The 14,303-nt window shown below is 50.7% G+C and overlaps 1 protein-coding gene across 1 annotated transcript in view; it reads right to left on the bottom strand.

Moving 5' to 3' along the window:
- Positions 1-14,303, bottom strand: part of Fgd5 (FYVE, RhoGEF and PH domain containing 5) — a 102,163-nt gene that overhangs the window by 24,303 nt on the left and 63,557 nt on the right. The window contains exons 6-10 of the mRNA XM_041644964.1: positions 4,779-4,939; positions 4,428-4,593; positions 3,818-3,905; positions 1,701-1,751; positions 933-991 (exon numbers count right to left, since the gene is read on the bottom strand). Coding sequence (XP_041500898.1) covers positions 933-991; positions 1,701-1,751; positions 3,818-3,905; positions 4,428-4,593; positions 4,779-4,939 — 525 coding nt within the window. The remainder of the gene's footprint in view (positions 1-932; positions 992-1,700; positions 1,752-3,817; positions 3,906-4,427; positions 4,594-4,778; positions 4,940-14,303) is intronic.

The raw sequence follows: 14,303 nt of genomic DNA, 5'->3' as shown, positions 1-14,303 counted from the left end.
ATCTAGTCCTACCAGCCACACTGAGCAACAAAACACAGCTGATGCACCCTGGATCTCCCAGTCCCAGCCTCGGCCCTGGCTTCCTTGTATTCTCATCAACTTGCACATGCTTGCAGGCCCTCCACAGCATGTCCTCTTATCAGAAGTGATGCTACGTCCTCTAACCCTAGCTCCAGGGCATCTGTCCTCTGAACCCTCAGCTCATCATCTCTCACAACTATTAGCCATGGTTATTTGAATCCATGGTCCCTGCTCTGAGGAACTCAAGGCCTGACTTACAGTCAATGTCCTCAGATTCCATTTTCTAATAGGTGTAGGTTCTCTGTGTATTTGTTGGAGCAGAACTGCCGAGGATGCCTTGGCACGCATACCACTATTATCCCCTTCTATGCCAGTGAAAGACATGACTAATGGATTGCTGAATCTTCCCATCAGCCTCTGGCTCATTTTCAACACACAGCTCTAGTGGTAACAGCCTGGGGAATATGTGGATACAGATGATCATAGAAACTGCTCAGGTAGAGCTGGGGGTATGTGGAAGAGAGCCTGACATCCTCAGCAGAAACCCGTGTCCCACAAACAGGACACATGACATCACAACCAGATGTGCATGCAGAGCTCAGGCACCTGGCAGACCAGTGATTCTGACTTTGAGGACATGAGGGGTTCCTAGGAGTGGAGCATGTCACTTACTGAGGCAGTGGACAGTGGCACTGTTTATCAAGTCTGCACAAGTCTATAACCCTTCACAGCTTAAATGGAACAAGAAGCCCAAAGAGGAGCACACAGGTCATACCGCAAATGTCAGGCCAGAAGCCAAGGCTCTTTGGAGAATCCCGGGAGACAGACAGTAGGGCAGCATGAGGCAGATGAGCAGAATGAAGCAGGACCTGGGGTCTCTACCCCAGAAAAGAAGCCATGGCTGGACTCACCCCTTGCTCCATGCTTTCATTGGCACGGTCTGTCACTTTGGAGATGAGAGTCAGAGCACCTGGGAAGCAAAGGACAGACAGAAGCTCTATGAGTGCTAGTCCAGCTTCCACAGCCCTTGTCTCTCCTTTGGCTGTGCGCCTACACCGTCTCCCCTGTGGTGGGCCGGGAAGGTAGAGCGGCACCGGTTTTCCCCACTTCAGCATCAGGGCACGAGCCTAACCACAGCCCTTCCATGACTTCCTCGGTCTCCCTGGCTGCTGACTATATTACAGTGGGTCCACTCTGGTAGGGGCTGAGGCACCAGCTCAGGAGGGAGCATGGTGTGGTTAAGGGAGCAGCGGACATCTTAGAGCATCCTTCTTAGATCACCCAACTCTGTGACTTTCACTTCCTCTGCAGGATAGATTCCTTAGGCTTTCACAGCTAGGGATGGTAGAGGTCATCTCAAAGGACTTGAGAGTCTGGTAGCTACCCCAGAGGTATCATACGCAGAATGCACCCAGCTGGGTCTGCTCTGGGTCTATATTACAGGGTAGGGGGGTATCACCCCTTGAGATGGCCCTAATCCCATCTCAAGTCCTTTGAGATGGTAGAGGTCACCTCAAGAGACTTGAGGAGTCTTGGCAGAGAACACAGGTGTCATATGCAGAATGCACCTAGCTGGGCCTGCTCCATGTCTACACTGGACACTGGTGTAGACCTGAGGATTAATGGATGGGAGACAAAACAAGGAGGTATGGCTTCCTCCAGGGTCTCTCCAGACTTACTCTGAGTGTTGTCATACTCGGCTGAGTCCGGGCACAGGTTGTTCAAATAATCTGGAGAGAGAGAGAGGGACAACAATCAGTTCTGGCAGTAAAGTGGCCTTCTGTCCTCCACAGTGACCGCCCCCTTCTCTAGAGATGGATGAGCTGCAGAAGAATAGAGTGCCCACCTGCTCACCATGAGACCAGGACCCTCTTAGCATCCTGACCGCCACCAGCAGGCACTCACTCGTTCAACCCTTATCTAGTCATGATCTGGGATGGCTTATACCTCTGGGATACAGGCACAAGAAAGTATTCACTGTCCATTGCAAGGTTACAAGACATGACAAGCTACACAGTACTATGTTACAGTGCATCCACCCTAGTAGGGCCTGAGGCACCAGCCTAGGAGGGAGCAGGGTGTGGCTAAGGGCGCGAAGGACATCTTAAAGCATCCTTCTTAGGTCACCTAACTCCGTGACCTTCTCTTCCTCTGCTGGACAGAGCCCCCAGGCTCCCACAGCTAAAGATGGCAGAGGTCATCTCAAAGGACTTGAGAGTCTGGTAGCTACCCCGGAGGTATCATACGCAGAATGCACCCAGCTGGGCCTGCTCTGGGTCTATATTACAGGGTAGGGGGGTATCACCCCTTGAGATGGTCCTAATCCCGCTACCCGCCTTCTGCTTTGCTCCTGGAAGTCTGGCCATATAGGCAGTCTTGCTACCCCTTGAACACGTTCCTGCCCTAGGGCCCCTCTACGTGTACTCTCTTTTAGAGCTTCCTATGGCTCACGTCTTTTCTCTGCACACACCTTTGTTTGATGTCACCTCCTCGGAGAGGTCTTCTCTGCCATATCTAACACATCAGCCCCCTTCCCTAATCCTGTAACCTACTTGCTTTTTTAGGAGCATTCTCAACACAGATATTATGTATTCATATATTTTAATATATACTTGCATACTTAGATATAAAATCATTGATACTAGGGGTGGACCCAGGGCCTGGCATAGGCTAAGCCCATGGCTTGTCACAGTGTTCTATCTCTCCATTATAACTGTCATTTGCTGCCATTGCCAGCATCTAGCACGGGTCTGGTACTTAGGCAGTGCTCAGTGGCTACTTGCTGAATCGAATGAGTAGATTATTTAGACTGCAACCCTACCCTGTGCCCTACCCTGCAAGGGAGTAAAAAAGGCACTCATGGGAGCCTCAGAAACAGGATAGGGCCTGCGTCTCTGTGGAAGGCTGTGGCCAGTGAGCGTGGAGCTCGGCCCAGAGGCAGGGGTGTCAGCAAGGTAGAGAGGGAAGGAAAGCGGGAGGGCATAGGCCTAGGCCCTGTGAGATAGTTTGAATAAGAATAAGAATGCCCCCCCCCACAGGCTTGTATGTTTGAGTGCTCAGTCACCAGGGAGTAGTACTATCTGAGAAGGATTAGAAAGATTAGGAGGTGTGACCTTACTGGAATAAGTGTAGCCCTGTGGGAGGAAATGTGTTGTTGGACGCGGGCTTTAAGGGTTCAAAAGTGTACACAAGACCAAGTATTGTCTGTCTGTCTGTCGTCTGCCTGCTTCCCTGCCTCCCTGAAGATCAGTATCTCGTTCTCAGCGACTCCATCACCACACCTGCCATGCTTGTCCCATGCTCCCTGCCATAATGACAATGAGCTGACCCTCTGAACTATAAGCCAGCCCCCAATTAAATGCTTTCTCTTATAAGAGGTGCTTGGTCATGGTGTCCCTTTGCAGCAACAGAACAGTGGCGAAGTCGCTCTGGTAAGCCAAAGAGGAGAGGCGGCCGGAGTGGCAGAGGGCAGAAGATGGGAGGAAGGCTGGCCAGCACATCGCAGAGCCGAGAGGGCCAGGCCTCAAGAGGGAGCACACAGCAAAGCCACAGAATGGCAGCGGCCCGCAGTGGGAAATGTCCACTATTCTTAGGAAGGCAGCTTAAACGCACAGTGAGAGTCCCACCAGGTTTCTGGCTTTGGGGGCAGGAGGGGGGCTAGTGGCGGCAGTGCATGTGACTCTGTGTGACTCTGGGGATCTGGAGCTGCGCCGTCATTCCTACACCTGCTAAGCTGCATGGAGGTCTTATTCCCAGGGCACTCCACCTCAGCCCCACCTGGACTCTAATGGCTCACCAGTGAGCAACACTTGGTACTGGAAGAGGCGCTGGACTACACGCAGCATCCGATGCTTCATGCTCTGGCCGCCCCCTTGCGAACTCTGCTGCTTTGAAGAGGGGAGGAGAGATGCCATCAGAGACCCACAGACATACTTCACCCTGCTCTGATCAGCTGCAATCTCCCACATTGTCAGACCCGCAGGAAGCCCTCTTGGATCATCCTGGCAGGTTCACAGTCACACTCGGTAACTCAGTTCTCTGAGGCCCTATTCTGCCCCAACATTAGTAATAGAGATAAGCTCCCCTTTGACCACCCAGGAGCTAGCCTTCCCGTTTGTGACCAGTGCTGGCCATTTCCATGGTTGTCCTGTGGCTGGGCCCCAGCTTGCTTCATAGAAATGGAAGAACTAACTCTAAGATTTTTCCTGTGACCTCACTACCCATTGCCCAACAGGGGTCATTCAGTCCTGGGTTCCCCTCCTTCGAGTCCCCACCCCGTCTCCCGATCTGCTGCCCAGATTGGTCCTTCTATATGTCTCATTCACCTTTCTTAAGTCTTTCCATGTCCCCCTGTCTGGGCCCCACAATATCCTTACAGCGGGGTCTCTAAAGACCTGGGAACCCACCTCAAATTCCCGGACGGTGCTGGCCAGCCGGGGTGAGAGCAGGCAACTCTCAGCGAGCAGCCCCAGGTACCTGTCAAACTGCAGGATGTGTGCAGCATGGTGTTCAAATTCCTGCTCGCGGACCAGGAAGATGTCGGCCACCTGCGGCTGTTGGCCCTCCCCATTGCTAGGGAGAGGACAGACAGTGAAAAGTCAGTCTGTGGACCAACAAAGGGTGGTGTTCTGGGGGCTGCTTTGCTTGGGGGTAACAACTTACCACCTCTCCGGGAGACAGCGTTTTGTATTTGTGGAGATTTTTGTCTGCCCCACCCCAGGTGGCATAAGCGGGATATGGGACCCCAGGCTCCTCACCAATCCCCCAGCCTCTGCTCCAGGTTCTCCAGGATGCCCTGGTGAAGGTCACAGATAGCCGGGAGCTCCCGCAGGCCCTGCCGCAGCTCCTCTTGGGCCAGTGGCTCTCTGCCCTCTTGCTCTATGGTCTCCAAGGCCCTCAGGACGGCTCCATGGAAATCCTGCAACCCCAGAGGCCTGTTATGTACTGCATCAGGCAATGAGGGCCCTTGAGGCTCCAGAGCCCTGACCTGAACAGAGGTGACTGCAAGAACTGAGGCCTGTCACTGCCACTGGCTCCACACTGTCACCTGTGGATCAGGAAGACCATCTCATACCCACTTGCTACAGGGCTGTCTTTGCCCTTGCTTACACAGAGCAGTGTCGCCGTGGTGACCTGGCCAGGACCCTTTGTTTACAAGACAGGGAATCAGCTGGTGATTCCTTCACTAAGGAAAAGCAAAGTCCTAGCTTTCTAGTTCTCCACCATGGAAGAAGCTCAAGTTGTCCTCTGATCTCCATGTGTGTACACTGATATGAGTGTATATAAATACACACATGCTCACACACACACACGCTCACACACACACACACATGCACACACACACACATACATGCACACACACTCACACACACATGCACACACACACACATGCACACACACACATATGAAAGTATCATTTTAAAAATAAAAGACACAGTAGATGAGAAGTTCAAGGTTATTCTGGGCTACACAGAGTTTGAGGCCAGGTAGACTACATGGGACCCCCGCTCCACATACACACACTAAAAGGAAAAGTCACAGCAGGTGTCTGTGACCCCAAAGTTCAAGAAACCAAAGTAGAAACTCACAAAGGCCAAAGAGGAGTTTATGTAAGGCCAGGTGTGCACAGTCCTACATCTTGTCTAGTCCAAGGTAAGAAGGAGCCTGAACCCACCGTTGCCATTTCCTTCCCTTAGCTCATACACAGACATCAGCTCAGCCTCAGAAGAAAGGGGGCAGAGGGAAACATAACTTTTCTCATTATTTTTGCATGAGCTGTTGCTACCGCTTGCTTTGTATGATTTGAGGACCAGGCATTGTCACCTGTTCTAGTTTACTTTCTATTACTGTGACAAAACCATGACCCAAACCAACCTGGGAAGGAAAGGGTTTCTTTCAACTTACATCCCACTGTCTTTCATCCAGGAAAGTCAGGGCAGGAACCAGGAAGCAGGAGCTGATGCAGAGGCCATGGAGGAATGTTGCTTACTAACTTGCTCCTCATGGCTTGCTCAGACTGCTTCCTTATACAGCCCCACCCACCTGCCCAGGGGCGACACATCCCATAGTGGGCTGGCACAGCAGGCTGGGTCCTCTCCCATCAACCATTAATCAAGACAATGCCACAAAGACTGGCCTATAGGCTAATCTGAAGGAGACAATTCCTCAATTGAGGTTGACAACTGATGCCAACTATGACATTATAGGGGCACAAGTACAGGAATAAGCCACATGTATAGGATTGGTGCCCTGTAGGGACTGGCCTATAGGCTAATCTGAAGGAGACAATTCCTCAATTGAGGTTGACAACTGATGCCAACTATGACATTATAGGGGCACAAGTACAGGAATAAGCCACATGTATAGGATTGGTGCCCTGTAGGGTTTCAGGCGTCCACTGGGGACTTGGAAGGTGTCCCTACAGACTGGAAGACCCCACAGTTATGACACTTCAGATGATCTGTGTTTAGGGCATGAGCTCACACATGGTTTGTTGTCTGCTGTCTCTGGAGCCCAGAGGCACCTTCAGTGTGAGAGGAACTTCCTTCCCTTTGGGGAACCACACAACTGCTAGTTAGCAGGAATGGAGCCTGAGTCTGGGGAAGTCAAGATTAGGATCCTGTCACTGTGAGGCTCATACCCAAAAGCACCACATAGCCCAGACAAAGAAAGGGAGCACAAGGAGAGAATGGCTGGAGAGCAAAGAGGGAAGGAGAGAAAGGAAAACAGCAAGGGCAGACAGACAGTGGCATGCATAGCGTCCTCTGGGGAGCTTCAGTGTTAACAGCTCCATAAATCCTTTCCTGCATGGTAATTAATCCTCACCGGCTCAGTCCCAGTAGGCATGGTAGCCACCTGCAGGACAAGATGGCCATCTACAGGACAGAACAGCCATCAGCAAGACAATCACAATCCACTCACATCTGTTCTTAATGGAACCATGGAGTGCTGACTGCACTGGGCATCCCCTGTGGAAAGGATTCTGCTGCCTCTAGCACTGGGCAAAACCACAGGGTCTCAGTATCCACCCCCAGGGAGGAAACCTCATCTTAAGCATTCCAGCAAACATTCCGTTATACATTCTGAGCGCTTGATCTACAGCAAGCCCCAAGGACAGAGGGTAGTGGAGGCATGTAGTTCTGCCCACCAAGAGATTGTGATAAAAAAAAAAAAAGACAAGGAGACATGTGTGACATGGACCAGAATGGGGACCTAGGACAAGTCAGAAGTGAGGGATCTAGCTTGGTGAAGGCTGGCAGGGAGGCCATGTCTCCACGGAGACAAGGGCAGTGCTGACGGGAGAGCAGCATGTGCTGCCCTAGGCAGCAGAGCATCTGAGAGATTGGAGATGGTCTTAGTCGTGAGAGTTATGAGGATGAGCGCGTGCATAGTGAGTCGTCTGTGTGTGCATGTGTGCTCATGAGTATGCACGTCAGCGCTCCCTTGCAAGAAAGTACAGAGTGCTGGAATAGACCAGGGCCACTCCACTCCCTTAGTATATGTATTGTGGAGTTTCCACTCCAGCCTGCAGGACTCCCTAAGTCAAGGCCTAGAGAGGCTCACACTCCTATCTACCCACAGAGGCACTTCTGTATGACCTCAGATGACCCCCTGCTTCTCTGGACTCCAAAGTGGAGACACAAACACCAGCACCTCAAGCACCCAACTAAGGAAGGTTCTTGGAGATAATAACAGGGATATTTGCTGAACATACATTCTAAGAGCTGTGTGCCTCAAACTTCATACCTCCCTTCCGTGTGTGCACACACACACGCACGTGTGCATGGAGAACTGAACCCAGGTCCTCATGCATATAAGGAAAGCCTTCTACCATTCAGTCCCAGGCCCAGTTTCTTCATTAATGTTCATGGCAGCCCCAACTGGTTGTAATTTCCATTTTCTCCATAGCAGTCCAGGCCTTGGGAGATGGAGGAATTTGCTCAAGGTCCTCATTCTTGAGTCCATGTTTGCCTGATTCCAAAGTGCCAGTTCCTTCCATCACTGGGGATGGGCTTTGCGTTTTCAAAAGACAGCACCAGTCCCTGCTGTCTGAGGGTCAGGATGTGAGCTCTCAGCTACTTCTCCAGAACCACGCCTGTCTGCCAGCCACCACATGCCCTGTCATGATGCTATGGACTTGCCTTCTAAAATGATAAACATGACCCCAATGAAATGTTTTCTCTCATAAGTTGTCTTGGTCATGGTGTTTCCTCACAGCAGGAGAACAGTAACTAAGACACTAGTTAATCATGGATGTCCCTGTTGGGTCAACTGGACTCTAGAATCCCACTCAGCTAGCCTCACACTGTCCTCAGCCATTTCCCACTTATGCCAACAGGGTCTAGGCTGGCTGTACGCTGTGCTGGGAACACAGGTTCACTCAGCCTAACCAATTGCCATAGGATACTGGGCATTGTGAGAATAATATTCTGTGGAGCAGACCATGCTTCTACGCTGGCCACTGAAAGGACTAACAGTGCAGAAAACCATGAGGAAATATGCTCTGTAGTGAGAGGTGTGTGAGCATAAGGGGAATGGCTATAACTTACAAAGAGCACACAGCAGCAAAAATAATACAAAACAAAACAACAACAACAGAATGGATAGAGTGTGATAACATCAAAATTAAAACAAAATAAAACTGTTGTGCTCCAAAGAACAGTATCAAGAGAGTAAAGATGAGGACTGGGATGTAGTTTAGTGATAGAACATTTGCCTAGCATACATAAGATACTGAGTTTCACCTAATACAGACGGACGGATGGATGGACAGAACCTGAAAAGGGAGTAAAGAAGACCCAAAGAGTGAGAGAAAATGTTTTTTTTGAGAGAAAATGTTTTTAAATTGTATGTTTGATAATAGACTTATTTACAGGGTTACAAGGAAAAGGACTAACCACCCAGCAGAACACAGAGCAAAGGGCTTGAAAAGACAGGTCTCCAAAGAGTCACATACAGATACCGCAAGAAACCGCAAGAAAAGACACTTGGCACCACATGTCCTTAGGGAAACGTGCAAAGCCAAACACAGAGATGTGTCTCACACCTGCTGGACTAGCTGTCACAGACTCACAGTAACCAGTGTTGCAGGGAGTAGAGAATGCGGAGCCCAGTGGGATGTGGGTATGCGCCTGCACCCCCTGCACTGAGGCACTCCCTCCTACAGGAGGTTCACAGCACTCTTCAAACTCAAGAAACGAGACTCAGGACATGAGCCAAGAGTATGTGAGTCACATGAAGGCTGTCAATGAGAGCAGGGAGAGGAGACTCTTCAGGGTAACGCTGTCTGCAAGTGTACAAGCTTTCGAGAGTCACCCATGCTCGGGCAGGAATTTTTAGTGATGTAGCTGACCTTGAGTCAGCCATGTTCCTGTAAGTAATTCCAACAAACTCATTGGTTCATCAAGCAGGACTCGAGGGCTTGGATGGTGAAATCAGTTCTTTGGTCTGTTGTTGCCCTCTTTATCCAGGGTGAATTGAAAGGGACTCTAGGAAAAATCATGTAACCTCAAATGTTTAGCATCACTGTGAGACCCAGCAGTGGCACTAGGTGTGAGGCCAAGGGAACTGCAGACACACATGCTTCCTGCAATTTAGCATGGCACACAACCAGCAAGAGCCCAATGTCCATCCTCTGGGAAAGGCACAAACAGACTGTGACATCCAAATGGACTCAGTCACAAGGGAATGAGGGATCAGTGCAGGCACAGATGGGCGAACCTTGACAGTAGATGCTAGAGGGAGGAAGCTGACCACAAAGACCATAGCTTAAGATTCCATTTAAATGAAATGCCCAGAGAGGCACATTTGTAGGAACTACAAACTAGATGGGCAGAAACATTAATACACATACCCCGGTGACCTCTGTCATTGGCATGGACAGGAATCTTCTCAGATGATGGAAGTAGTGTCTGCCTTTCTTGCACACAGACATGAGCTCTTTTGCTAAGATTAGTTCACTAACTAACTACAGGCAAGTTACAAGAATATTTTTAAAAGCAAACAATTCTGAGTCCCCTGGGGGATAGGGGTCAAGTTGGAATACCTCACTTTTCTGCCTCTCCTCCAAACCCTCCAAGGATCACCTACTTCCTTAGAGATCATGATCATGGAGGAAGAGCAACATGAACACACAGGAGGCAATAACACCTGCCCAGACCCAGGCCTTCTCCATGGGTCTCCCTGTGACCCCTGCTGCAATCCTTGATAACCAGAGGGGGAGCAATCATGGATTGAGCCAAAATGTGTGCCCCCACAAGCCCTAAAGAAGCTAGAGTTCATTATGGCTTGGGGAGCCAGCAAGACCCAGAATATAGGACTCTCCTTCCTCTCAGTTAAAATGTATTTCCCAGCAGGGTGCAGTGGAGCACACATTGGGATGCAGAGGTAGGAGGATCCTGAGCTCAAGGATGCTTGAGCAACACAGTGAGAACCTGTCTCAAAATAACAACAACAACAAAAATGTCCTGATGGTGTCCACAGTCAGAGAGGCAAGAGAAGTAAGGGAGAGCCATAGTCAGCTGAGGAGGTTGTCTGAGTTAATCTTTGTTTCCCAGAATTTCCCACTGTCACTCAACCTACCAGGGCATCCTTCCCTAACTCCCTTCCCTATGCCTGCCTACCTGAGTCATCAGGGCACTGAGTCCCTTTGAGAGACCTGACACATGACATGAAGAGACTTCCTAGGTGGCCCCTAGGAGTTGCCCCCCTCTGTAAGGCTCTGTAAGGCTTGTCCCTACTTTCTGGTGGGCAAGGCCCATCTTCCCAGACATCATTCCTCCAGATCACAGTGACCCCTCTTTCCCTCGCAGGGCTCAGAAGTCAAAAAACCCTGGCATGACTTCACTCTGGCTGTGTGATCCAGGGAAAGTCACTCACCTTCTCTGAGAAGGTCTGGGCCTGTACTCATTTATCTCTTAAGTATATACAGTGTGCAATGAAATGAGACAATGTGTGGAGAGTTGGCGCACAGCAGTCACTGACCCTGCCATGCCTGTCACCTTGGATACTGACTGCCTGAGGAGGAGCTGGCTGAATGAACGGATGGGGGATGGGTGGGGCAGACAGTCCTTATTCTGATAAGGAAACTCATGAATATGTTGAACCCCAGAGCCCTGCACACCTCGAGCTTGTCTTGAGAGGTCAGTCCTGTCCAGGAGGCTATGGTTGCTTCACTGCAGTTCCCACCCCCCGGGGAGAGGGGACAGTGCTCTAGTTTGGGGCATACTGGGAGGACCCAAAAATCCTGATCACATATCTCCTTGTGGCCTTTGATGAATCCTCCATCCTGCTCAGGGAACCCTAACCCTGCCTCACCCATGTCTTCTATGAGGAGACCATGTCCACTTCTCCAGGCATGGCTTGGTATCCACCTGTGTTTGGGCTCTCTTCTGGAGTCCTTCCCCTCATACAGTGTCTGCTCTGCTCACAGGGCCATGGCAGAGCCTCATCCACCTACTACCTGTTATCGATCTGGCTCCTCACGCCATTGCTGGTCACCAAGGGAACGCAATCCTCAGCCTTTCCCAACATACCACAGCAGCTCTTTCTAGGGCCACCAGCAGCCTTTCACACTCTTGAGATCAAGCCCCAGAAGCCGAGGGGCTCTCTACCTTCCCCCTTCCCTGCTGGCCTCAGCTTTCTCAGTTTTCCTGCTCACAGTGTCCTCCACCTGGCTGAATTTCTCTCAGTTCCCAAACATGCCAAACCTAGCTGGCCTTTGGGCCTGTGCACGCGCCGATCACTCTGCAATCACAAGCCTTCCTTTTCTGCTGCTGAACATGCCTTCGTCAGAGACTCCTTCCCCTACGCCTGGAAATCTGAACTGGATATTTCAGTGTGTAAAACCCCACCTTTTGTTCATGGGGTTCCCTCTAGGCACTGCTTCCTTTCACGCGGTCCATTCTCCATGAGACAGGCATGAGGACTGATGCCCAGCAAGAGAGAGAAACTCATAAATGCACTGACCTCAGAGGGCTCAAGGAACACAGTGCCAGAAAAAGAGATGAGTACGGGGGACACAGCTGAAACAAGAACGAGTGGAGCAGCCGCTGGCCCATGGTGACCTTATGCTTGGCTATAACACAAGATCTTGATGTGTTACAATGACAGGGGAATGCATCTTCCCACTGCAGCAACCAGGAAACCAGCAGCAGCAGGAGTCTGGGGAACCACAAACAGGAGGAAGCCAAACAATACTGTAATGTAAAAAAAGGCTCCAGCTAGAAAGCACCCTGAAGCCTGTGAAATGAAAGCCCACCGTAACAGGGCAACAGATGCACAGGGTGGGGGGGTGTCAGCCAGGAAGGTACCAGGGACAATATGATGAAGTGTGAGACTGTACAGGAGCGGGAGGTCTGGCCACCTGCCCTTGGAAAGTCCCCTGCTCAGTGCTGTGGCTGTGGGGAAGAATGGGAGAAAGGAGTAACTGGAAAGCCTGCAGCTCAGAAGCTCTCTAATAAGCATGGGGATGAGACAGCTAAGGGGAGCCCACCTGTCCTTGGAGTGTTGGGCAGGAAGTGAGCGTTGTCCGAACTACACTAAACCAATTCTTGCAGCAAGTTCGTATTTTAAGCACTACTGATATTTATTTCCCTAAAAACAATGTTGGGAGATGGACTATTTGATCGGCAGTGGCCTCTTTCCTAGTGTCCTGGCCTCCTTGAGCAGAGGACTGTCAGTCAAACTGCCAGCCTACCAAGCACCAAGCACCCCAGACACGGTGAGGAAGCCATGGAGTGGTTTTGTTTATAGACGTTGAGATTCTGAACATTCAGCCACAGCCACAACAGTCTTAATTTGTGTCTTAAAGTTTACTAAGGGCTTTTCCAATTCCAAGCCCCATGAACGCTTTCCCACCATACCGGAGAGTGAGAACCTTCCCTGGGTTTACAGACTGCTGTGACCAGCATGAAAGGAACAGTGCTGTGTGACTGGTGTTAAACACCATATACGACAGTCCGCTGCAATCGGTGCAAACACCCCTCTGGCTATAGAAACAAGATGCTCAGACCACCGGAGAGCCACTCGAAACGCCTTCCTATGATGCCCTACCTGTGAGGCAGAGAGGCAGTATCCAGCCAGCAATAGTCCCTATAGCCACAGAAGAGTGGGCTGTGAGGCTGGGCCCCAGAAATGTATGTTCTGGATGTATCCTTGGCTTTGGGCATCAATGGCAGCAGAAGAGATGGAACACAAGATCGGCAGCAGGACCTGGAGCCGCACACTGCCTGCAAGAGTGCCAGCAGGCCATCATTTGGAAGGGCCAGTGGGAGTGACCAGTCATAGTGGTGGTAGTGGTGGCAGCCGCAGCAGTAGTGGTGACCTTAAGGGTGAAAGGTCTTGGATATACTGGGCCAGGGGCTATCACACCAGCCACTGACCAGAGCTGAGGAATTCCAATACCCTAGCTGCTACCATAAGGCTGAGAATTCCTCACTGTCAGATTATAGATCAGACATGTGATGTTCATTGTGCCCAAAGTCAGGCTACCCCCTCCTCTCCCCGCAGTCACAGAGAGCTACTGTGAACTTACAGTTCTCAGAGCTGTGTTCTCTTCCCAACGCCTGCATGCAAGGTCTACTCTTTCCCACTTTCCAGACTCAAAATGCCCCTGAGTGACAGCTAAACTTATCAGTGCCTGTGACATCTTGCCCATAGGCTGGTTTTGAGGGTTTTACCTCCTACCACACATACCTCAAGCCTACGAGAGTCAGATACTTCCCTGGTCCTATGGAGTTGAAGGTTCTCCCTCCCATCAAGACTCAGTGATGCTGCCCATGGTATCACGGGGCAACTCTCCTACTATCCTGGGAACTGAAGACCCGAAGGATCCGTCTTTCCTCCTTCAGGTCCCTGATTCTACTCTGTAATGGCTGTCTTTCCTATTGTTCTTCCACTTCAGGGCCTCATCACGGCTGCCTGTGACTGCGAGCCTCTAACTCTCCTGAAACAAAATTTCATCTCTGCTACCTTCTCATGATCTTGCTGTTTTCTTTTTTTCTCTTTCTCTCTCCTTTTTTCTTTGAAGATTTCTGTTTGGAGGTTAGCATGATGCTCACTGTAGCCTGCCTTCCTCCTCTTCCATGTCAGATCTGACGTGGTAGATCCTCATGGCATGGGGCAAGCAAGTTTGAGGCAGCAACCCTCAGTCCACACAGCCCAGGGTCCTCATCCCACAAGCAAACAAGCACTTCAGGACGGCAGCAACAGGGAGCCCAGGAGTCTTGAACACTGCCAGATTCCTAGGGCATGTCCAGGAGTGCCCACCCCAGGAGTGTGAG

This window comes from Microtus oregoni, unplaced genomic scaffold, assembly GCF_018167655.1.
Source record: "Microtus oregoni isolate MIOR12 unplaced genomic scaffold, Mior012 000002F_ref0000024, whole genome shotgun sequence".
NCBI classification, from domain to species: domain Eukaryota; kingdom Metazoa; phylum Chordata; class Mammalia; order Rodentia; family Cricetidae; genus Microtus; species Microtus oregoni.
This window is presented reverse-complemented; position numbering and strand designations above follow the sequence as displayed.